Raw genomic sequence first — 24,510 nt, forward strand, 5'->3', positions numbered from 1 at the left:
ATATATATATATGTCACTTATTGGAAAGAAAAAAGGCCAAATTTGAGGGTTATGTAATCATAAAAACAAAACAAGTAACAGAAAGAGCTAGAAAGAACATGTAGAAAGGGGAATGGGAGGCAAACAGTAAAGGCAACACGTCTGCTTAGCCTTTTGAGACACCCTTGAGAAAATTACTTTGCTAATTTTCCAGATGTAGAAAATGTGTCTGAAATAATACTCTTTTCTTCCTAAAAGAATTAGATTTACTTTGACTCACTTAAAAACAAAACAAGTAACAGAAAGAGCTAGAAAGAACATGTAGAAAGGGGAATGGGAGGCAAACAGTAAAGGCAACACGTCTGCTTAGCCTTTTGAGACACCCTTGAGAAAATTACTTTGCTAATTTTCCAGATGTAGAAAATGTGTCTGAAATAATACTCTTTTCTTCCTAAAAGAATTAGATTTACTTTGACTCACTGGAAAAGAAAACACACAAGAATAATCACTGGACTCCACTACAAAAAAAAACATAATAATAGGCACTATCATTACCTGATTCCACATCCAGGGAGTATTTGTCAATATCCAAGTTCATGGTTTGGTAGGCAGTAGTGCAAAGGTCTTCCAGAATCATATACACAGCACTGTTGAGATTCAGAGGTGCAGACTCAGCAAACTTCATCCGGCTGTTCACCACAATGCTGCCATTTCTGAAATTCAGGATCTCCAAATTCTGAAACCCTGACAGATTTGACTGGAGATAGGGAACCAGCTGCAATACATGAAAAGGGGTAAGTTCACAGCCAAGGTTTAGCATTTTGTTAAATGTATATCAAAAGGACAATAAAACACACAAAAACAAAGTTTTAAAAAAGATGTTCATATGTTTTTGTTGTTTGGTGATATATTCAACAAAATGCAAAAACTCGTCTCAATGGAGGAAAACAGGAGAAAGTAATGCAATGTAGGAAATAAAATTTGATAATTTTTGGTCACATGCGGATCTAGATTTTTATATATATCATATAGTAGTCTACCCCATCATTTGTATATACAAATCAGATGTAAAATCAGAAGTACACTATTTGGGAAGATGAAATTGACCAGTGAGAGAATAATGAAGATATGAGTAAGTAGTGAGGAGCTGAATATGAGAAAATTGAAGATATATATATGAAAATGTCATGATGATGAAGCCCTTTATTTTATATAATAACTAAAAGCCTTAAAAAATAGGAGTAAAAAAAAAAAAAAAGACCTAAAAGAACTAAAAAAAAAAAAAAAATTAAGACTGATGACCTGATCTGGCCTCTACCTGTGGTAGGGGCTGAGAACTCAGTGGAGTGCCTGAGAGTGCCAGATCTGGCCTCAGTCTGGTGTAATGGCTGAGAACTCAGCAGGCTGCCTGAGAGTGCTCCCCTAGCAAACTTCCCAAATCATATTCGAAGTACTCTCTAGAAGAGGTCCACATGTGAAAAGGAAGCCTGACTGTACCTGAATGGAGCCTGACTTGGGCCTCTGTGGGAGCTCCTGAGTAGCTGATCTGAAGCCATCAGTTCCCTCCAAAATAAAATCTGAGAGAACCTGAAACCTAGACCAACCTGCTTTACATGCCCAATAAGAAAACAACCAAAGCACACCAATAATACAAACAGAATCAAACTTCAGTTCAACAAAAGAAGGTTTGAGTTTCATACCAGAATCACAAACAAGAAATCCACATACCAAAAGCACAACAGAAGAAGAATAATACGGAAAACCAAAACAGTATGGTCCCACCAAACTCTACCAATCTTGTACAGAGTTCTACAAGGAGAACCTCCTAAAGATAACTCAAGACACAGAACTTAAAAGAACAATCATAAACATGATCAAGGAAGTCAATAAATTTAAAGTACACACAAAGAATTGAAAGAAGATAGAGATAAACTTCTGAGTGATTTCACAAAAGAGATAGAAAACATTGAAGAAAACTCCGACTGAAACAAAGAAGGAAGTGAAAAACTCAATAAGTTAACTTGAAAAAACAGGGGAAAGCCTCGCCGCTAGAATGAACAAAACGGGAAAGAGAATATCAACACTGAAAGACAAAGTTGAAGAATTGGACCACTCAAGCAAAGATTATGAAAAGTTTTTTTTAAAACACAGGAATGGAATATGCAAGAGATGTAGGACACCATGAAAAGACCAAATCTACATATCATACGCATAGAGGAAGGCAAAGAATCTCAGGATAACAGCATGGACCAGATCTTAAACAGGACTGTAGAAGAGAATTTCTCAAATTTAAGGAAAGACACCCCCATACAAATACAAGAAGCACATAGAACACCAAATAGACAGGACCAGAAAAGAAACTCCCCATAGCATATCATAGTAAAAACACTAAATATACAGAACAAAGAGAGAATACTGAAAGCAGCAAAAGAAAAACATGTCACATATAAAGGAAAGCCCATCAGAATTACAGCTGATGTATCAGTGCAAACTATGAAAGCCAGAAGAGCCTGACCAAGGTATTTCCAGCTCTAAATGACAGCAGATGCCATCCCAGAACACTTTATGCATCAATGTCTATTATAGATGAGGGAGAAAGAAAAGTCTTCCATGACATGAATAGCCTGAAAGACTACATGTCCCCAAAACCTGCCTGTCAAAGAATAGTTGAAGAAAGAACAGAGAAAGGAACAATTATACCCCAGGGGCAAAGAAAGAAAATAAATAAAGGTATAATTGTGGAAACACTAAATTAGACAAAGAATGCAAAGAGTAATGATGGTAACCAATATACATCTTTCAATTTTAACATTAAATATCAATGGACTGAACTCCCCAGTCAAGAGACAGGCTAAGTGAATGGATTAAGAAACAAAATCTGTCTTTTTTGGTCTGCAAGAAACCCATCTCACCTTCAAGGACAGGCACTAACTTAAGGTAAAAGATGGAAAAGAACATTCCAAGCAAATGGCACTAGGAAAAAAGCAGGGGTTGCAATTCTAATATCTGACAAAATAGACTTCAACTAAAATTAATCAGAAGAGAGAAAAAAGGGTCAGTTCATTCCAATCAAAGGAACAATTAACCAAGATGATATTACAATCATGAACATATATGCACCAAACTCTGGTGCACCCAAACTCAAAAAACACTATAGGACTTTAAGACACAGATTAAACCCAACTCAGTAATAGTAGGGGACTTCAATACTCCACTGTCTCCATTAGACAGGTCAACTGGCCAAACAATAAACAGATGTCTGAATTAAATGATACCATCTATCAAATGGACCTACAGGCATCTACCAAATATTCTATCAAAGTACCAATAAATACACTTTCTTTTCAGCACCCCATGGAACTTTCTAAAAAAATTAACCACATCCTGGGGCACAAAACAAACATCAACAATTACAAAAATATTGAAATAATTCCGCACATTCTATCAGACCACAGTGCAATAAAACTTAAAGTCAATACTGGAAGAAGCTCTAATAGCCACACAAATTCATGGAGATTAAACAACACACTTCTGAGTCAAAAAGAAATTAATAAGGAAATAAAAGTACTCCTGGATGTCAATTAAAAGGATGATACAACACAACAAAACATCTGGGACACTTTAAAAGCAGTCCTAAGAGGGAAGTTTATAGCTCTAAGAGCCTACATTAAAAAAAAACAGAAAGAACACAAATGACTTAACACTTCAATTGAAGACTCTGAAAAGGCAAGAATGAATGAAACCCAAATCCAGCAAAAGAGAAGAAATAACAAAAATCAGAGCAGAAATTAATGAAATAGAAACAAAGAAAACAATACAAATAATCAATTAATCTAAGAGTGGGTTCTTTGAAAGGTTAAACAAGATAGATAGAGCCTTAGCCCAGCTAACCAAAAGAAAGAAAGAGCACCTCCAAATCAACAAAATCACAGATGAAAGGGGAAACATCACAACATACACCCAAAAGATTCAGAACATTATAAGGGAATACTTTAAAAACCTTTACTCTATTAAATTTGAAAACCTAGAAGAAATGGATGGATATCTAAAATCACGGGAACCACCAAAGTTAGAAGAGATCAACAGTTTAAACAGACCCATAACATATAAGAAAATTGAAACATTAGTACAAAAAGTCCCAACTAAAAAAAGCACAGGCCCAGATAGATTTATAACAGAATTCTACCAGACATTTAAAGAAGACTTCCAACCAATACTACTTAAATGATTCAAAATGATAGAAACAGAAGGATAACTCAAATTCCTTCTATGAAACCAGCATCACTCTAATACCAAACCCTGGAAAAGACACAACCAAAAAAAGAAAACTATAGACCCATATCCTTAATGAACATCAATGTAAAAATTCTCAAAAAATGCTTTCAAACCACCATATAGATAAACATCAAAAAGATCATTCACCATGATCAAGTCAGCTTTATTCCAGAGATGCAGAGGTGGTTCAATATACACACATCAATAAACATCATTAATCATATAAAAGGACTCAAAGACAAAAACCACATTATCATCTTAATAGATGCAGAAAGGCTTTTGACAAAATTCATCATGCATTTATGTTCAAAGTCCTAGATGGAATTGAACTGGAGAGAACATATGTCAATGTCAACATAATTAAAACTATATACAACAAACCCACAGCCAACATCATTCTAAATGGAGAAAAACTGGAAGCATTCCCATTGAAATCAGGAAGCAGAGATGGATGTCCACTATCTCCACTTCTTTTCAACATAGTGCTTGAAACTCTTGCTAGAGCAAAAAGAGAAGAGAAGGAAATTAAAGGAGTACTAATTGCAAAAGAAGAGGTCAAATTATCCCTTTCTGCAGGTGATATGATACTATACCTAAGAGATCCCAAAAATTCCACCAGAAAACTTCTAGAAATGATCAACACTTTCAGTAAAGTGGCAAGTTACAAAATTAATCTACAAAAATCTGTAGCCTTTATACCAATAACAATCAATTGGAGAAAGAGTACAGGGAAACCTTCCCATTCACAATAGCCACAAAACATAAAATAAAATAAAATATCTTGGAATAAACCTGAACAAAGAAATCAAAGAGCTCTACAACAAAAAATTTAAATCTTTAAAGAAAAATATTGAAGAAGATAGAAGGACCTCCCAATGCTCATGGATTGGAAGCATTAATGTTGAGAAAATGACAATTCTACAAAAAGCAATGTATAGATTCAATGCAATCCCAATAAAAATCCCCATGACATATTTCACAGAATTAGGAAAAAAAAAATCCCTAAATTCGTATGGAAGCACAAAAGACCCCAGATAGCCAAAGAAACTCTGAGCACAAAGAGCAATGCTGGGCAGATTACTATACCAGATCTACAAACCTATAGTCATAAAAACAGCATGGTACTGGCAAAAAAAAATAGACACATAGATCAATGGGACAACACTGAAGACCCCAAACCTGAGTACACACAATTTCAGCCACCTGACATTTGACAAAGGTGCTAAGAACATATGATGGAGGAAAGACAGCATCTTCAGCAAACGGTGCTGGCAAAACTGGATCTCCACCTGTAGAAGAACGAAACTGGATCCTTATCTTTCACCTTGCCCAAAAGTCAACTCCAAATGCATCAAAGACCTCAGTGTGAAACTGGAAACCCTGAAACTATTAGAAAAAAATACTGGCAGTAATCTACAAGATATAAGTGTAGGAAAGGACTTTCTAAACCAGACACAAGTTGCTCAGGAATTAAGGTCAATAATCAATAAGCAGGTCCTCATTAAACTAAAAATCTTCTGCACAACAAAAGAAATAATCAAGAAAGTGAAGAGAAAAACCACAGATTTGGGGGAAAATCTTCACCAGTGACACATCTGATAGAGGTTTAACATCCAGAATATATAAAGAACTCAGAAAACAAAGAACCAATAAAACAATCCAATTAAAAGATGGGTTAAAGATCTAAGCAGAGAGTTCTCAAAGGAAGAAATAAAGATGGCTAAGAAACATCTTTAAAAAGTGTTCAACATTGTTAGTAATCAGGGAAATGCAAATTAAAACCACCTTAAGATTCCACCTTACCCCAGTCAGAATGGCTATGATGAAGAGAACAATTGATATCAAATGCTGGCAAGGATGTGAAGAAAGGGGAACACTCATTCACTGCTGGCAGGATTACAAACTCATGCAACCCCTATGGAAATCAGTGTGGAGAACTCTTAACTAAAAATGAACCTACCATATGACCCGGTTATACCGCTCCTTGGCATATACCCAAAGGACTCATCCTATTGCAAAGATACTTGTACAACCATGTTTACTGCTGCTCTTTTCACAATTGCTAAGATGTGGAAGCAACCTGTAGCCCTCAACTGTCAAGTTGTTGATGAAAATGTGGCACATTTCCACAATGGAATTCTATTCAGCAGTAAAGAAAAACGAAATAATGAAATTTGTAGGTAGGATCTAGAAACTGTTATACTTAGTGAAGTAATACAGATTCAGCAAAACAAGACTTATGATCTCTCTCATTTGTGGATCCTAGCACCAAATCCTTATAATAGATGGAATCCTACTGAAATGGGCCAACAGCCCACGGAAAACAGATGATGCAGAGACCTGAAAGTTAAGTGCCTTGCCACAATGGGAGGAAGATCATCCCACCAATCACCCCCTCCAAGGCTCAGAGACTTTTGCAGAAGAAGTTGGTGGAAAGAATGTAAGAGCTAGAGGAAGATGTGGAATGTAAGTGGAAGTGTCCTCAGACCACTATGCTTGCTATGGTCACACCTCCTTCCCGTGCACATCAAGGAGTCGACAGGGGAGTCAGTTACCCCTCCCACCCAATCAGTCAATCTTAGCTTCATGTCGGGGAGGGGCTAAAGATATATAAGCTGAGACTACCATGAGGTACCTCTCACCATTTTGTGTGGCTTTCAGGAAGTCACAGGATCTATATTTGAGTGTGACCTTTGCAATACAGCCATAAATGGGGGGACACCCACTCTTCTGTAAATATATTCCCACCCTATGCTCTGTTAGCAAGCCCAATAAACTTGTCAGTATTTTCTAAAAAAGAGAGAGAGAAAGAGAGAAAGAGACCAGAGCTAATGGAAACCTTCATCATTCCACCAAAGTTGATCCCATGATCAGTTGATCCTTTGGTCTTTGATTTCTTATTCATATTTCCCCCACTTAAACTTCATTGTATATATATTTGTGTGTAACCTGCTTCAAGTTATTTCTGGGAAAATGTGTTTAAAATTGCCTGTCTTTGGAATAATAATAATGACAATAATATTTTTTAAATTAGGAGTAATTTGATAGCATAAAACTTTATGGAACTCATAAGCCATTTCAAATACTTAGAATTTATTTACTCTGTTTCACTGAAGGGCCGCAATATTGAAGATATGAATATCCACAAAATACTGATCTCACAATGAGATATTTTGTCTCAGTCTCAGAATTCCTGGCATATGATCTTCAGTATCTAACCTGTCACGTCACCTTCATGCCACATTTATGTCTCCATTTCTTGACTCCACCTGTCTTATTTTTCTCCTACCAACCCAAAGTCATGATGCCATTTACAGATGACAGTAAATCAATGACCACAGCAGACAACCTCCCTGGGCTCAGACTTGTGCTGAGGGTGGGAAGAGAGTCACACAACGTTCAGTAATGCCCATGTTTTACATTTTGTGCTTACCAATTCTAAGAATCTTTGTTCCAGGGCTTTATATTTCAAAGAGTTTTTATTAAACAAGTCTTCTGAAAACATCATGTTTGTCACTCGGAGGCTGAAGAAAACCACCAGTGTTCCTGTGGTCTGGATGTGACTCCAGTCACCTCTTTTTGTGGGCTGAGCCACAATAGGCATCTCTGTGGAGTGAGCATTTGTAGACATTTCCACATAACTACCAACCTTGCCATTTTGCTCTTGGATTAGCTCAGGCTGATAGTAATCTGTGCCTACCCGGTCTAGTTCTAATGAAATATCCTGCACACCCATTATTACTTCATCCTCCAGCAGGGTGGAGCTGGTGGTTGGCAGCAATTCAGTAGGCTGTGTCATGGAAGCTTTCAACCAGAGTCTGTCACTACTCTCTGGTGTACTTGCCAATGTGTCTCTGGACAATTTCCCTAGGGAAGAAGTTCTTGCCCAAACTGTACCTGATTCTGGCAATATGGTCCGCATAGGCTGCATGTCTGGCTTTGTCACTGAAACCTTGTTGTCAAGCCATTTGTGACTAGAGGACTCTGTTGTTTGCTCCACATCCTCCTTCAGGAAGGTGTTCACTTGATCTGTTTCCCCAGTAGAAGCAGAGATTTCAGTATCTTCCAGTAAAAGAGGCACTTTGGTAACAGAATAAGAATCTATGTCAGGTACCTCTGATGTGTGCTTGGAAAAAATTAGAGATGTAGAATAGGTTGCAGACTCTACAAAGATGGGTATAGTGGATCCACTAAGGGAATCTTCCTCTGAAAATTTTGTGGCTCTATCATCAGACCTATGTTCTGAATGTTCAATAATTTGGTCTGTGGAATCTACTTTGCCATCTATAAGTAGTTTTTCACCTATACTCTCAGTTGGCCAGAGTGAATCCTCATCCTCAGGCTGTGACTTTGACAGTGGTTCAGTGCTCTTCTCTAATGAAGTCTCACTCCGTGGCCATGTAATCAGATCCACATTTTCCCCAGATCCAGAACCTAAACCACTTTCAAATATGAATTCTTTGTCCACAGAGGTGTCTAGAAACAAAGGGCTTACTTCCAATTGGTCTATGACTTTGGAGGACAAGGAGTCTAAGCCAAAAGGTATAGCTACGTCTTTATCAAGATCTTCCCTAACAGAAGAGGCCAGATACGGTGAGGATGTTGGAAGAGTCGTGCCAGAGTCGTCCATCAATGGTACTGTTTCTTTAGGCATCAGTTGAATGAATGAACTTGAAAGCGATGGATTAGTAGAAAGAACATCTTCTGAGTCCTCAATATTGGCTAATCCTAAAAACAAAATTTTCCATTAATGAGTCTACAAAGTTGCCAAAACACAATCCTAGTTTGCCTAATAAAAATAGTTGCCTACTTTTTCTAGTTACCAGGGAAAATGGCTGACTTTTACATCTACCTTACAAGAAGATATACTATATTTGTAATGTAATCATTCATGAATATAACCCCCTTATGTGAACATAAGACTTTGACTATTGAAATAATCATCAACACTTGATTTTTCCCACAAAAATCAAGAATTAACCATATTGAAAACACAGAAGGAATTGTGCTTCTCTTTCTTTGTTGTTTATTGTCCACCATCCTTCAGATGTACCCTGTGCTCAAAAGTGTAAACCCACTATTTATGTCTTTGTTCATCTTCCTCTTTCACATCTCTAGCTCACCCCATCACACTGATCTTTCCTTTCCTCTATAAAATCATGTTTTACTGCCTCTCTGTGACTTCTGGGTTCAGGCTCTCCTCCTCTCATTATGACCATAACCTAAAATCATTGAACCTGCTCCCATAATTAATCCTATTAGAACTTACTAGAGTAATCTTCTTTGATGCAATTCACTATCCTAATATTTAAGTAGCTAAAGTTCTTTGATAGTAGTGGTCATAACAGTTGAATTGTATATTCTTCAATTTGACCTTTGAAATATCTATTAGTTGATTTCCACCCTACCTCCTCAAATCTATTTCTTAGTATATAGTTATTTGTGCTTTCCAGTCTAATTAAATCTGGTCGTTTCTCTCCCGTGGCTTTCCCAAGACATTTCCCCCATAGCGAATGCTACCATGCTTTTCTCTTCACTCTAATCTCTTCCTGTCATCAAAGATCTTGCCATCTGATTCAACAAACAAGTATGGAAAGTGATTAACACTCCTCACCATCTTCTAATACAGAAGATCCAGAAGTCCTTTCCTTAGAAGCCACAGGGAAGCCAATCTGAAGCACTGCTGGGGTAACAGAATGATGAGTCAAGCTGCTACCCTCTAAACCCTCAGGGGAAGAACTGAGGACCACATTAGAGGGAGAGGCTAATTTAGTTGTAGACACTAAATCACCCAAAGCACTTTCTGACCAGAGTTCCCTGCCAGTGGTTGAAGGAGGACCAGAGCTGAAATCAAGTCGTGAAATATTGCTGGTGGTAGATTCATCTGCTGAGGGCCATTCAGCTTGAAGGGTATTATCCTGGGGGGAGAAAAAGGCCAAATCATATCATAGAGAAAAGAAATACATAGAAATGATTTTAAATGCTTCCTATCTATCCATACTCCTGGGCTTCCTAGGGAAAGGACAATGCCATGTTGGAGAAGAGAAGCAAAAGTGCTCTTTTGCTTCCAGAATCAAACGTTCTGGAATCAAACTGAAGTTCAGCTAGTTACAAGCTTAAAAATCTACAGAAAATCTACATAACCTCTAAAAACTTGCCTGTAAAGGGCCAGGAGAAGTAGCATATTTAAAAGTCCCTAAACAAAGTGAATTTTTAGGAGAAAATGTTTCTCTTCATTTCCTTCTGTCTTTTTTGTTTAAATGACTTTAAATACATTGACATTATCAATATCTGCAATTTGCTGGCAAAGACTTAAGTGCACTGCCTACAGCAGGAAGGAACAATTAGCAATTTTATTCGCCATTCTGAAAGCTATTAAATTAAGGCCTTCCATTTCTATGAAAAATGTCATCATATCAAAGTGCTGTCTGATAGTTTCAAATAAATTGCCGTACATATGAAATGGCATCATACCTCAAAATAAAATTTCCTCTTTCTAGTGACTTTTTATTAATGTAATGCTGATCTTATTTCAATGTTTGGGTTCAGGAATAGAAAGTAAACAGGAACACAACCCTTGAACATGCTAATTATTTAATCATATGAAGACTTGCAGGGGCCTGAGGCCAGGGGCGAGGCAAGAAGTCACCTAGAGGAAATGGCCAGGGCGTGACCAGACTTGTTTGGCCCCTAGAGGAAGACTTCTTTGGTGCCTAGAGGAAGTGGCTGGGCACGGCCAGACTTGCTTTGAAGAATCGCTAATTGGCTCCTGCCATTTCCATGCATCTTGGCAGCACGTGATCACTTCGTGACTGCTATGCTGTGCTATGGAGAGGAGACTGCATGCTCAAGTTCACCTTTAATATGATTGGACACTTAGTTGGGGAGGGGATTTTCCTTTGTGGTTTTTGCCTTCATAAGCCCTGTAATGCCTGCAATAAACGAGCTCCTGCTTGATTGGCTCCCTGTCGCGTCTGATTGTCTCCAGGGGAGGCTGTGGGTACAAGCGGACAGCTCACCTCCCTTTCCCTGGCTCCTGTGTTGGGGCAGGATCCCTGACATGTGGCGGTCACTGTAGGGCTGGAAGACCACTCGGACCCACTACAGGAGCTGATTGCCAGGGCTAATTGGTGCGTACTGAGGGAAATGAGACCCCAAGAGATGGGTAACTCAAGGAGCAAATGGGAGGACCCAGCACTCACGGCACTGAGACACATGTTGAGATCCAGGGGGTTAGAACAGTCCGATTCCTTGTCAAAGAAGGTCTGGGAGGCCGCCCTGCATCTTGCTCCCTGGCTGCCTGCCGGCAATTTATTCCAGTGGGCTACCTGGGACCAGCTTGAACAACTGGCTCACAAGGCAGAGATCAATAGAGGGGAGGAACCACCCTTGGGGTTTTACCCCACGATCTCAGCCCTTAAGTCATGTTTTCAACCCGATCCGACCCCCGGGCATACCGGCCTTTGCTGGGTGGATAAGGTTGCAGGGGAAGATCAATGGATCGTGTTTGATGAGGAGAGAGCCCAACAATTGAAAGTGAAACCAAAGCATATACTATGGAGAGATCTGGAAGGGGGGGTGACAAGAAGAGGGGAGAAAAAGGTGGGGACCCTGGGCAGTCGGAATGAATATGAGGGAGCGGAGCTCTCCGCTCCCATGGGACTGGTCCAGGCTTTCCCCATAAACATCAACCCTGGACCCCAGCACCCGGCCTCCTGGTACCCTTGGGAGGCTAAAGATCTTAAAGAATTAAAGAAGGCGGTGGCTGAGGACGGCCCCAGGTCCCCCTGGGTCAACACCCTTCTCCAGGGCTTGGTATATCAACCCTGTACGGCCAAAGACTGGATGGATCTAGCCAAGGTAGTCCTCCCCAGGACTCCAAGAGGAATGTCAGGTCCAGGCGGAAAATAACTGTACCACCAACCCCCCTGTCCCTATCACTTTCAGCATGCTGACAGGGACCACGGAGGCCTTTGCCATGGGTGCCCAGCAGGCAGCACTTCCGCCACCATATACAGAACAGGTCAGGGCCTTTGGCCTCAAGGCCTGGCATAAGTTGGATACGGGCCCTACAGAGCCGCCCATATTGGGGATCCATCAAAGCTCAGGGGAGCCATTACATGAGTTTATAGATAGGGTTGAAAAGAGTCTAAGGAGAAAGTTTCCCCTGGGCCACTCAGAGAACAGTTCATAAAAATGCTAGTATGGGATGGTATGAACGCCGACCATAAGGTTGCCTGCGCGGGATTAAAGGGCCATTCCATGAGCAGCTGGATCGTGGCCTCAAAGGACATAGGGACCAAAACAAAGGTGACCAAGGCTATGGCTGTGGTCCTAAAGACACAGACAGAGGCTCTAGCTACAGCCTTTAGAGAAGCCCTCACAGGCCTTGGGCTGCAGGACAGGCGCCCCAGGGCTGAGGACCGGAGATGTTTTGGGTGTGGCCAGCCTGGGCACCTAAAGAGAGACTGCCCACAAGGGAAAGCCCCTCTCAAGGTGGAGGGAGACAAGCCCAGGGCCCCATGCCCATGCTGCTGCAAGGGGTTTCACTGGAAAAAGGACTGCCGGTCCAGGTATGATGTGGAGGGTAAACCTTTAAACTAGGTTTGGGGCAACCCCCAGCCCCGTCACCAAAAGGGGGAGGACACACAGGCCCCAGAGGGCCCACTGCCCACTGGATGGTCTGTATCATCCCAGGGCTCCGCCCTAAGATAGACAACTTGATAGATGGGTGGAGGTTCCAGGGCATTATTGACACCAGAGCAGATAGGACCATCCTGAGGAAGGAAGAAGTCCCCAGAAGGAGGCCCCTCGAGCCTGGCCCACAGGTGATGGGTGTCAGTGGCACCATGCCATCATGGGAGCTTAAGAACTGGCTTTGCTGGCAGGACCCAGATGGTACTAAGGGAGAGATCAGACCTTTGGTGGCTGAGGGGCTTTCCTACAACCTCTTCGGGAGAAACTTCCTGTGGGGTGGATGTTTTTGTGACCATGGACAATAGGGAGTTTATCGAGGGCCTCCTCGATGATGAGGAAATGAACAGGGTTAGACACCCCCTTGACCACCTCTCAAACTATGGGGGGAGGAGTCCAAGTCTCCCCAGGTCCACCCCCAATCCTAGAGGCCACTGTTCCTCAAGTCCCTGCAATCTGATGGTCCCCAGGGAGCCCGGTTTGGGTGGAACAGTGGCTCTTTCCCAAGACAAAGCTCCAGGCTTTGAGGCATATTATACAGGAACAACTTATGCTGGGGCATATCCGCCCCTCCATGAGCCCTTGGAACACCCCTGTTTTTGTCATAAAAAAGTCATCTGGCCAATGGAGGATGCTACAGGACCTCCGCAAGGTCAATGCCAGAATGACCCTGGAGGGAGTCCCCTTGAGGGGACTGCCCTGGATACCTGCTATCCCCTCAGATCTATTTCTCATAGTTATAGATATCAAAGACTGCTTTTTCTCTATCCTCCTGCCACCCCAAGATTGTGAGAAGTTCGCCTTCTCTATGCCTTCCATCAACTTTAGCACGCCTGATGAAAGGTACAAATGGACAGTCTTACCCCAAGGTATGGCCAATAGCCCAGCTTTCTGTCAGAGCTTCATAAGGGCTCTTTTGAGCCCAACAGAGTCTTTGCCACATGCTACTCTATATGCCTACGTGGATGATATAATTTTGTGGGCACCAAATCTCTACCAATTGCAGGAATTATATGAGGTCGCCCAAAAATGCCTCCAGGCAGGAGGGCTTCAAGTGTCCTCAGACAAAATACAGACTGTCGCCCCCTTTAAGATTCTAGGGACTACATTGCTCATGGAAGGGGTAAGTCCCTTGAAGCCACAACTGACTATTAAACCTAATATGACCCTGACAGAACTTCAAAAACTATTGGGGGAGATCAATTGGCTGCGATCCTGGATACCCATCTCCACTGAGACACTGGAGCCCCTGTTCCAATTGTTGGTAGGCAAACAGCCGTCAGAGCTAATCCATCTGAACCCGCAACACCTAGACATTTTACAGGGGGTCCAGGAGGCCCTGGAACAAGCCTAACTGGCCTGCTACAGGCCTGGAAAGGACCTCAAACAATGGGTGCTCCCCGGCAAGGCCCTGATGACATCCATCCTCACACAAGGGGGGAGGCCCCTCCAATGGGTACATACCTCCCTAGGGGGCACTCCACGGGTGTATACACCCATGGACCAGTTGGCTGACCTAATTGAGAAAGGATGGGATATGGTCCTGAGACATTTTGGCATTGACCCTTATTGGCTAAAGGACTTTGAATGGCTCTGCAGAAACAACAGCCAAATGGCTATAGCCTTGGAGGGCTTTCTGGAAAAGTTGGACTGTCATTATGGCCCTCACAAATGGGTAACCCCCTTTCACACCCTCCACTGAGGGACCCCCAGGCCTTTTGTCAAAAACCTTCTGACAGAGGCGTATAATGTGTTTACTGATGGAGGAAAATTCAGAGCCACTGTAGTAATTTACCCATAGGAACAGAACCAAAAACATACGTTCACACCTATGAGGGCTCCGCTCAATTTAAAGAACTCATGGCCATTGCCCTAGCCTCATCCAAAGTAGATGACTCCATGAACTTGTTCTCTGACAGCCTATATGTAGTCAACCTTCTCCTGAGACTATTAAATTCTCATATTCGGCTAGATGACAACCCTATTACCCCCCTAATGATCCAGGTTCAAACACTGTTAACAGAAAGAAGGGCCCCCATTTTCTTACAACACCTTAGGGACCACCAAGGACTGCCTGGTTTCCTCTCCCAAGGCAACGCAGAGGCAGACAAAATGGCTTCTACCCATATCCTATCAGCAGGCCTGGAGAAAGCTCAACAACTGCATAATCATACCCATGTAAATTGGCGGGGACTCCATAAGAGGTTCCCCCAAGTCCCTATCAAGGACGTAAGAAAAATTGTACATACCTGTAAGTCTTGTCAACCCTTTCTACAGGTGCCACCCCTCCAACAACCAGGGGTAAACCCTAGGGAGCTGAAGTCTAACTCTCTTTGGCAGACAGATGTCACACATAACGTTCCTTTTGGAAAACTCAAGTATGTTTTTGTGTCTATTAATACATTCTCACATGCCTGTTGGGCTACCGCCCATACAGGAGAAAAGTCTAAACATGCCCAGTCTCACTTCCTCCAGTGCTTGGCTGCACTGGGATTACCTCAAAGGATTAAAACTGACAATGAACCATGCTTTGTAAGTAAAAGCTTACAGGACTTCTTCTCTTCATGGGGAATCCACCATAACACAGGAACACCCTATAACCCCCAGGGCCAAACTATCATAGAACATAACCATCAGCACCTAAAGACCCAATTACAAAAACAAAAAGGGGGAGTAAACCCCCACCAACAGCTAGGTTTGGCCTTATTTACCATCAATATCCTCAATTTTCAAAAAGGTCAATTGGAATCTCAATTCCAAAAACATTGGGGGCATCAGGAGCAAAGACCAGAGGTATGGGTCAGATGGAAGGATCCAGTAACAGGACAATGGCGAGGACCCAACCCACTCCTTACTATGGGCAGGGAGTTTGGATGCATCTTTCCCACGGATGCACTCCAACCCATCTGGGTACCTGCAAGGAATCTAAAGATGCAGGAATAACCCTGTCCCAAAGGTAACAGCCCTTTGAGGAGGATTTCTATGTCTTACAGGATGGAGCATTTTGGATGGAAGGTTTTCATTGCTGTGCTCACCACTGCTGCCCTGGCCATCATCATCTTTATCGTTACCATCATTATTCAAGATCTGATCGATAGATGGCTGACCAAAATCTGTCAATAATGGTACTCCTTCTCCTGCTAGCCATCTGTCAGATAAAAGCCGAGGACCTCTGGGGGGGTCTGAGGCCAGGGGTGAAGCAAGAAAGCACCTAGAGGAAATGGCTGGGGTGTCACCAGACTTGTTTGGCACCTAGAGGATCGACCCTCACTTTAGGTCACTTTGTCTCACCCCTTACAGAGTTCAAAATATCACTAAATCGCTCCTACAACTTGCAGACTATATTCATGGCCACTGGAATCAACAATTTCTTAATTATTCCATATTGCTGACCAATTAGATTATTGCTCTAAATTATACCCGGGCACCTGTCCTATCGATGGACTCCTCCTTTTTTAGTAAGGTATGGGAGCATGTTTCTAATGCTTGTGCTAGCTTTTGTTTCCCTCAGGTGTCTCCACTTGGTTATCAGAAGACAAAGACAGACGAAGAAGGTCCTGGTCCAACTTGCCCTGGCCACCCAATCCTCCTCGGGCCCCTCCTCAAGACAAATCCAGGCATGGATGCTTGAGATAGCCTGAAGACCAAGGTTGTTTTGCCCCCTTATGAGATAGACCCCCGACATCTAAATGTGTGGCTAATCCCAATGACGGGTAAGACCCTCCCAGACTGATGAACCTAAGACAGGGGCCATGAGGGCAATCATGGTTACCCAAGGACGGGCAACTTCAGCACCTGAGGAGAGGCGACCTAAGACAGGGAGGCCATAGCAGCGGAGGGGAAAGGGGACAGTGCTCCCCATCCCTGGTACTATCCTTGAGGAACCTCACTTTTAAAACAAGACAGGGGGAGAGATGTGGGGGCCTGAGGCCAGGGGCAAGGCAAGAAGGCGCCTAGAGGAAACAGCCGGGGCATGACCAGACTTGTTTGGCACCTAGAGGAAGTGGCTGAGGCACAGCCAGACTTGTTTTGAAGAATCACTAATTGACTCCTGTCATTTCCGTGCATCTTGGCAGCACGTGATCACTTCATGAACGCTATGCTGTGCTATGGAGAGGAGACTGCATGCTCAAGTTGACCTTTAACATGATTGGACTCTTGGTTGGGGAGGGGATTTTCCTTTGTGGTTTTTGCCTTCATAAGCCCTGTAACACCTGCAATAAACGAGTTCCTGCTTGACTGACTCCCTGTCGCATCTGATTGTCTCCTGGGGAGTCTGCAGGTAACGGGTGGACAGCTCACCTCCCTTTCCCCGGCTCCTGTGTCGGGGCAGGATCCCTGACAAAGACTAATCTATGTAAAAAATTTAATATGATGTTAATAGATAAAATGGCATGGCATTTGTGGTAGGTTTTTTTAAGAAGATTTATTTTTATTTTATGTATATTAATGTTTTTCCTGCGTGTATGTAAGTATACCACATGTGAGCCTGGTGCCCATGGAGACCAGGAGATGGCACAGAATCCCCTGGAGCTGGAATAAAGGACAGGTGTTAACTGCCATGTGGATGCTAAGAACCAAACCCAGGTCCTCTACAAGAGCAGTCAGTGCTCTTAACTGCTGAGCCATCTCTCCAGCCCCAGAGTTTATTTATTTTAATCTATGCTTGGCATTAGACTGGAGTCTATTATTCTAATAATCAGAATTCATTAAAGTAAAATGTACTGCAATAGAAAAAATGCATGTGTACAACGAAGAAGGTGAAGGCCATCCTCAAATGACTAGGTGCAATCACAAATGAGCTATGGAGAAAATGAAAGACTTCAGGATGAGACATGCCCTCTCAGAAAATCCCTGATCAGATGTGAACCTGAGAAGAGTAAGACTTGATTCATGAGCCGGGTCAGTAACATCTTGGGAGTATGTAACCAACAGAAACAGAGATAACCTTACATAACTATTCGGTGTAAGCAGCTTGCAGTTGTTGACCTAGATACAGGGTTCTCCCTCAGAGTTTCGTATCACATAGTCACACAAAACTGCCCTGTATTTTGGTCTAGAATGCCTAAGTTGTTCTGAATGTACCCTATGGACAGAGTTAAAGTTGAATTAATAAATAATAAGAATAAATAAAAATTACGAATGTAAATGGAAAAAAGAAGCTAGAAAAAAATTCCAACCTATCTTGCCAAAGACTGAGGGACTTTACCAGGCCATTCTATTTATAAAAAATCTTGAGTGTCAGGGGAAAGAGCAAGCATGTACATGTGTGAGCATAACAAAATATCTAACTGTAGAACTGGAAAGACTTGAGAATCATGTGTTCCACAGATAAAGAGCTGAGGTATATAAGAGCAAAAATGCTCACACACAAAAAAATGGATAAAATATCAGAACTTAAAGCTGAGACTCTGGCCTTCCCAGGTGTGTTTTCTTTCATTGTAACTGTTCATTCAGATGTCTCTACAACTTTATGTATGCAGACAATGAAAGGATCCTAGCAAAAAAATTAAAGCCCATAGACTGTATAGTCCATGCTCCTGGAGTTAGCATTTTCCATGGGTCCACCAGACCCAGATGACCACAAAGAAGAAGGAGAAAGGCCTGGAGAGATGGCTCAGAGGTTGAGATCTAGCACAACTCTTCCAAAGGATCTGAGTTCAGTTCCCAGCACCCATGTCAGGTGGCTCACAACCCCCAGCTCCAGGGTATCCAACAACTCTGGCCTCCACATGAACCTACACACATACACACACACACACACACACACACACACACACCTAACTAAAAATAATTTTTTAAAAAGAGGAGGGAGAGAGATAAGCTGTTTATAATACTTAAATGTCTTATATGAGATAGGGAAACTGTACAGAAAGAAGAGTTACTTTCTTTCCTCTCTCTTTTTCTGGTATCTAAAATGATATGTATATGAGGCCATTTGTTCAATACCAGGTTTTCTTTTTCAAAATGGAGTTATAGTGCTTACAACGATACCATATCTGAAATTCACTTTTTTTCATATTTGTTTTCTAGAACTATTTTTAAAGTTATGTTAAAGCAATCTATGTTTCTGGATGAATCATGCATGTTTTCAAAACATTCTAGATCAGATGGCTTAAGCCATCTAGTTTATGCTGAGCAGACTGTGTTTCATCAGACAAAGCCTATGATTTGATACATATTAGGAAAGCAGTTGAATATTCAATGCAAAAGGAGTCCTCAAGGAGCTGGAGAAATGGCTTAGCAGTTATGAGAGTGTAATGCTCTTTCAAGGACCCAAGTTCAACTCCCAGCACCCATATCAGATGGTTCACATATCCAGGGGATCTGATGTCCTCTTCTGGCCTCCAAAAGAACCAGCATACACATGCACCAACACACATATACACATAATTGAAAATAAAACATTTCATAAGCTACTGAAAATACATATGATATATATATATATATATATATATGATTGCATGTGTGTACATGAAGGCTATATAACAAAAATCACAGTGCCAGGCAATGGAAACTCCCTTCCAGTTGTTGGCCAGGGTAGTCCAAGAGCCTCCCAAAATAATATTGAAACAGCCCTTGGTTGCCTCCCAGAACTTAAAGATAAGACCTTATTGCTGAAGACACAACATATTTTGGACACTAGACTTGAAGAACCCACTGGAAGACTAGCTCTCATAGTATCAGAAGGTACTATGTAAGCTGCCAAGGGAGAAAACCAATCAATGGTTCTTCCCAGCTGCAAAACCTAGAAACCACAACATTGACAGGCTCAGTAAATTGTCTCTATTGGTACAATAGTGGCACTTTTATCTTTGGGATAATCAACTGCTATCTAATGAACTTAAGGCCCTCTCAAGGAGTGGGAATCCATGCATAGTAAACATAGCCAAGAACACATGATTGGAGAGGTCCTAGGCACTAGACGAACCTACCATTGCCACTTTCCTAGACCAGTGTAATATCTTACTATATTCCAGTCTCCTTAAATTGTTAACTCTTTTCCTACAGTTGTCACTTCTCATAAAGAGATTTGGCTTAAGAGAAAATCTAAGCCAGGTGTGGTGGTGCACACTTAATTTAGTCCCCACACTTGGGAGGCAGAGGTGGATGGATCTCTGTGAGATCAAGGCCAGCCTGTCCTCCATAGCAAGTTCCAGGCCAGCTGGGGCTACAGGGGGACCCTGTCTCAAAAAGGAGAGAGAGAGAGAGAGAGAGAGAGAGAGAGAGAGAGAGAATGAATCGAGCTACTGCCACTAACTGAACAATAAGCCCAGTTAGTCAGTGTTCACCAGCATTAGCTGGCAACCATGGCCATGTTCTGGCCACACAAAAGGGAATGGGAACATCATGGTATCAGGGTTTTCCTCACTCTCCAAAGAAGCTGGAAACCTGCATTTTTATGTAAAGCCTAATATTTAGATATTGGCTTTTTTTTCTTTTAATTTGGTTCTAAAATGCATGTCTGTTTCTGAAGCCAGCTAGCTGACCCCCAGTTGGCAACCTCTGACTGATTCAGAAATTCTTGTGTTTATATTTCTGTGTGTGATCTCAATTTTTTGTGCGGGTACTGGGGTTCTGAACTCAGTTACTCATGTTTTAGTAGCAGGCACTTTATGGACCAAGTCATCTCTCCAGTCCTTTATAGTTTCAGAAATACCCTAACAGATCTCCTGTGGTTGGAGAAGCCCCAGGACAGTGTGATTAGGAGAAGTGGGGCTGAGGGGTGCCATCACCTCTTCCTGCTGCTACACCCTGGATGGGACTTGCAGGACAGCAGTTATGTCACATTATTTGTTTAGGAATCTGTCTACTACCAGACTGGAAACTTCTCATAGGGAGGACCACACCTTATTCCTCTTAGTTTCCTCAGCACTTGGCACATGAAAAGCACAAAATAAATATATTTGAATGAATGGACAAATAAATGTCAAACTAATGTGCTATCTAATGTCAGTACTCCAAAACCATTCCTTCTCCAACACAGATCTCAGTGAAAAGATTATTTTCAATTGCTCTACATTTTAAAACTAAGTTTCTTTATACCTCAATAAAAGGAGACGGCTATGTAGACTAGTGGTTGAATGAATTTGCTTTCTAAATTCTCATTGCTGTGTTAATGTCAAGAAACAAGTATTCCAAAGAGCTGGTGTGAGATAAAAAAGAAATTTTAAGGGAGAAGGAATGAGAACTGTGGGTGGGAATGGAGTCCTCTCCTGTGTCTGTGTGATGACAAGCGATCACTGGAGTCACCTGCACACAGGTAGTCATCGTGTTGTAGTTGGAGGTGTCATCCCTGATGTTCTTGAGGAAATTGTTTCTATTCTCCTCAACATCCCCCATACATGAAATGCAAAATGGAGATGTAGAAGGGCGATGGAATTGGGCAGTAAACACCAAAAAGAAGATTTATTCCATGTTGTTTATGCGTAAATGGATTTTTTTTTTTTTTTTTTTTTTTTTTTTTTTTTTATGTTTGAGGTAGAGTATCCCTGTAGCCCCAACTGGCCTGGAACTTGCTAAGTAGACCAGCCTGGCCTTGAGCTTAATTCCAGCCTCTGCCTCCTGAGTGCTGGAATTAAAGGCATGCACCACCACGCCCAGCCTATGGAAATGTTTTATTCCAGCTTAAAAGGAAGACTACAAGCCAGTGAGATGACTCAGTGAGCAAAGGTGCTTGCCACCCAAGCCTGACAACCTGAGTTGAATCCCTGAAATACACATAAAAATGGAAGGAGAAAACCAAACCAACAGTGCTGTGCTCTGACCTCCCTAAGCATGCCATGGCATGCATGCCTTCACACATACATCATGTGCGTACACATACAATAATAATAAACAAAATTTATTTTACAAGAGGGTTGATTTTAGAGCATGTCTCATTTGTCAGCTAGGCAGTATTTCCATGCTTTTTTCAACATATACATGATTTTATATGCTTTGGTGTCTCAACTTCCTTGGATATAATCTTTGAAATACAAATGTACTATCTACCTGTGTACATCAGTTAATAGTCTAGGCTATAAAAACCTATTTCTCAGTAACTTAAAAAACAACTCAGTGGGTACTTACAGCTTAATTACCCCTTAACAAGTAGGAGACATAAATAATAAATCTTCCACCATATTGGAGTTTGGCAATGCAAACTTCATTCAACCACTGTGGAAGGGGATGATGCAAACGAATACTTGAAATAGGAAGAGCTTGGGAAATTCATAATGTCAGAGTAAGCAGGAGAGGTTGCAGAGGACAGAAGTTTGAGGGGCTGGGTCTAGATATAAGGTGTAGTGGCTTACCAGAATAGAGGATGGTGTTGCCTGAAAACTTGAACTTTGGGTATTCCAAATGGGGTCTTCTGTTTGGGGAAGCAAAACTCCTCTCACTGAGGAAAGAACAATGTTAAAGAACATTTTCAATTGAGATACTATCTGAGATACAGGAACAACTAAAACCAGTTTCATCTTCCATATAGGTTAGATTTTGGCAGAACAGAGAAGGCTGTTTTGCTTAGAAAATGTCTGTGAAACTGATGTTTAGATATTTTGTGCATATTAGCAGTCTGGCTTATAAGAAATCATGAAACAAATATTTTTCCCATTATGACACAGTGCCATGATATGTTACTTCTTTTTTTTTCCTCGTCAGTTTCCACCCTTTGATAGATTCTTATGACGTCATAATTTTCCATTCCCTCTTTCCTTCTTCTATTTTCTTATTTATTTATTATTTACTTGATAGGATTTTGACAAACTAGCCCAGGCTAGCCTCAGACTTGTAATCCTCTTACTTCAGCCTTCTGAGAACAGGATTGCAGGCATGCACCACCACTTCCACTATTTTTTAAGTTTAAAAAAAAAGTTGGGATTGCCTATAGTTTCAGCAGCAAGGAGGACTGCTTCTGGGCCTGGCCCTGCCCTCACCTCCCTCTTCCCTGGGCCTGCAGGACTCGCAGGCCTCTCTCCAACCCGCAGGCCTCTCTCCGGGGTAAGTGCATCGCGCCCTCCACACCTTGACTCCCCCAGCCTCATTCACCCTCCCATCTCCCCGACTGGTCCTCTCCTCCTAGACTGGGTCCTGTCCCATTCCTTGTCTTCGGGCCCCAGACACCTGGGGAACCAATACTGCTTCCTGATCCTTTTCATCCAGACCAACTCAGTGCCTTCTCTAGTCCCCAGGAGCTCTCTGGGTCTGGACCTGCCCTCGCCTCCCTCTGCTTCCCTGGGCCTGCACCACCCACCAGCCTCTTTCGGGACTCAGGGGCTGACCTTTCCTCTTCCTGATCCTTTGCATCCAGACCAACCCAGCTCCTCAGTGCAGTCCCCAGGAGTTCTTGGGGCCATTTCCCGCCCCCATCTGCCTTTGCATCTCTGTGTGGCACAACCACCATATGCCCTAGGCCAGCATCTTAACTGGGCCCGGCTCCCAGGCCAGTCCAACCCCCAGATTCCTGAGGCCAAAATCTTTCCTGGAGGGATCCAGACCTTAGGAGAAAGCCTGAGAGCATCTGATCCTCATCTGAATTGGGCCTCTGTGGGAACTCCTGAAGACAAAAGCAATCTGGCCACTCATACATAAAATCAAAAGAGAGAAATGGAAGCTTAGAGGAACCAGCTTTTCATGTCCAAAAAGTAAACCACAAAGACACATAAAGTTCACAAAAAGAAGCAGACCTAAATTTGAAGGCTTGAGTCTCACACAAGAATCAGAAATTACAAAAGAAATCCATATGTCAAAATCATAGAGAAAAAATAATAATATGAAAAACAAAAATAACATATCCCCACCAAATACCAATAGTCCCCTGAAGGAGTACAATGAGAACTCCCTAAAGATAATGCAGGACATGGAACTCAAAAGAACAATTATAAACATGATAAAAGAATTCAGTGAATTTAAAGAACACACAAAGAAATCAAAGAACTGAAGGAAGATAGGGATACACTTCTGAATGAATTCAGAAGTTTTAGAAATATTGAAGACTACTCAGGCTGAAATGAAGGAAGTGAAACACTCAGTAATCCAATTAGAAATGACAGGAGATAGCCTCACCAATAGGATGAAAGAAATTAAAAACAGAGTATCAAGACTGGAAGATAAAGTGGATGAACTAGACCACTCAAGCAAAGATTATGAAAAATTTAAGAAATCACAAGAATGGAACATGCAGGAATTGTGTGACACCATAAAAAGACCAAACTTATGAATCATAGGCATACAGGAAGGAGAAGAATCCAAAGCTTCTGTACATCAAAGGAGGCAACTAAGGAAGCAAACAGAAAATCCACAGAATGGGAGACAATCTTCACCAGCGACACATCCGACAGAGGTTTAATAACCAGAATATATAACAAACTCAAAAAACAGAGAACCAAGACAAGAAGCATCCCAATTAAAAGATGGGCTAAGGAGCTGAACAGAGAATTCTCAAAAGAAGAAGTAAAGTTGGCTATGAAACATCTTAAAAGATGTTCAACATCACTAATAATTAGGGAAATGCAAATTAAAACCACTTTAAGATTTCATCTTACCCCAGTCAGACTGGCTAAGATCAAGAGAACAAAT

The 24,510-nt window shown here is 41.8% G+C and overlaps 1 protein-coding gene across 1 annotated transcript in view; it reads right to left on the minus strand.

Annotated features, from left to right (window-relative positions):
• Impg2 (interphotoreceptor matrix proteoglycan 2) overlaps window positions 1–24,510 on the minus strand; it is a 126,567-nt gene that overhangs the window by 10,207 nt on the left and 91,850 nt on the right. The window contains exons 12-15 of the mRNA XM_008848486.2: window positions 22,245–22,330; window positions 9,869–10,172; window positions 7,688–8,982; window positions 535–754 (exon numbers count right to left, since the gene is read on the minus strand). Of these exons, the coding sequence (XP_008846708.2) occupies window positions 535–754; window positions 7,688–8,982; window positions 9,869–10,172; window positions 22,245–22,330 (1,905 nt within the window). The remainder of the gene's footprint in view (window positions 1–534; window positions 755–7,687; window positions 8,983–9,868; window positions 10,173–22,244; window positions 22,331–24,510) is intronic.

The sequence above is a fragment of the Nannospalax galili genome, unplaced genomic scaffold (genome assembly GCF_000622305.1).
Source record: "Nannospalax galili isolate Female #2095 unplaced genomic scaffold, S.galili_v1.0 scaffold1184, whole genome shotgun sequence".
Classification (NCBI taxonomy): domain Eukaryota; kingdom Metazoa; phylum Chordata; class Mammalia; order Rodentia; family Spalacidae; genus Nannospalax; species Nannospalax galili.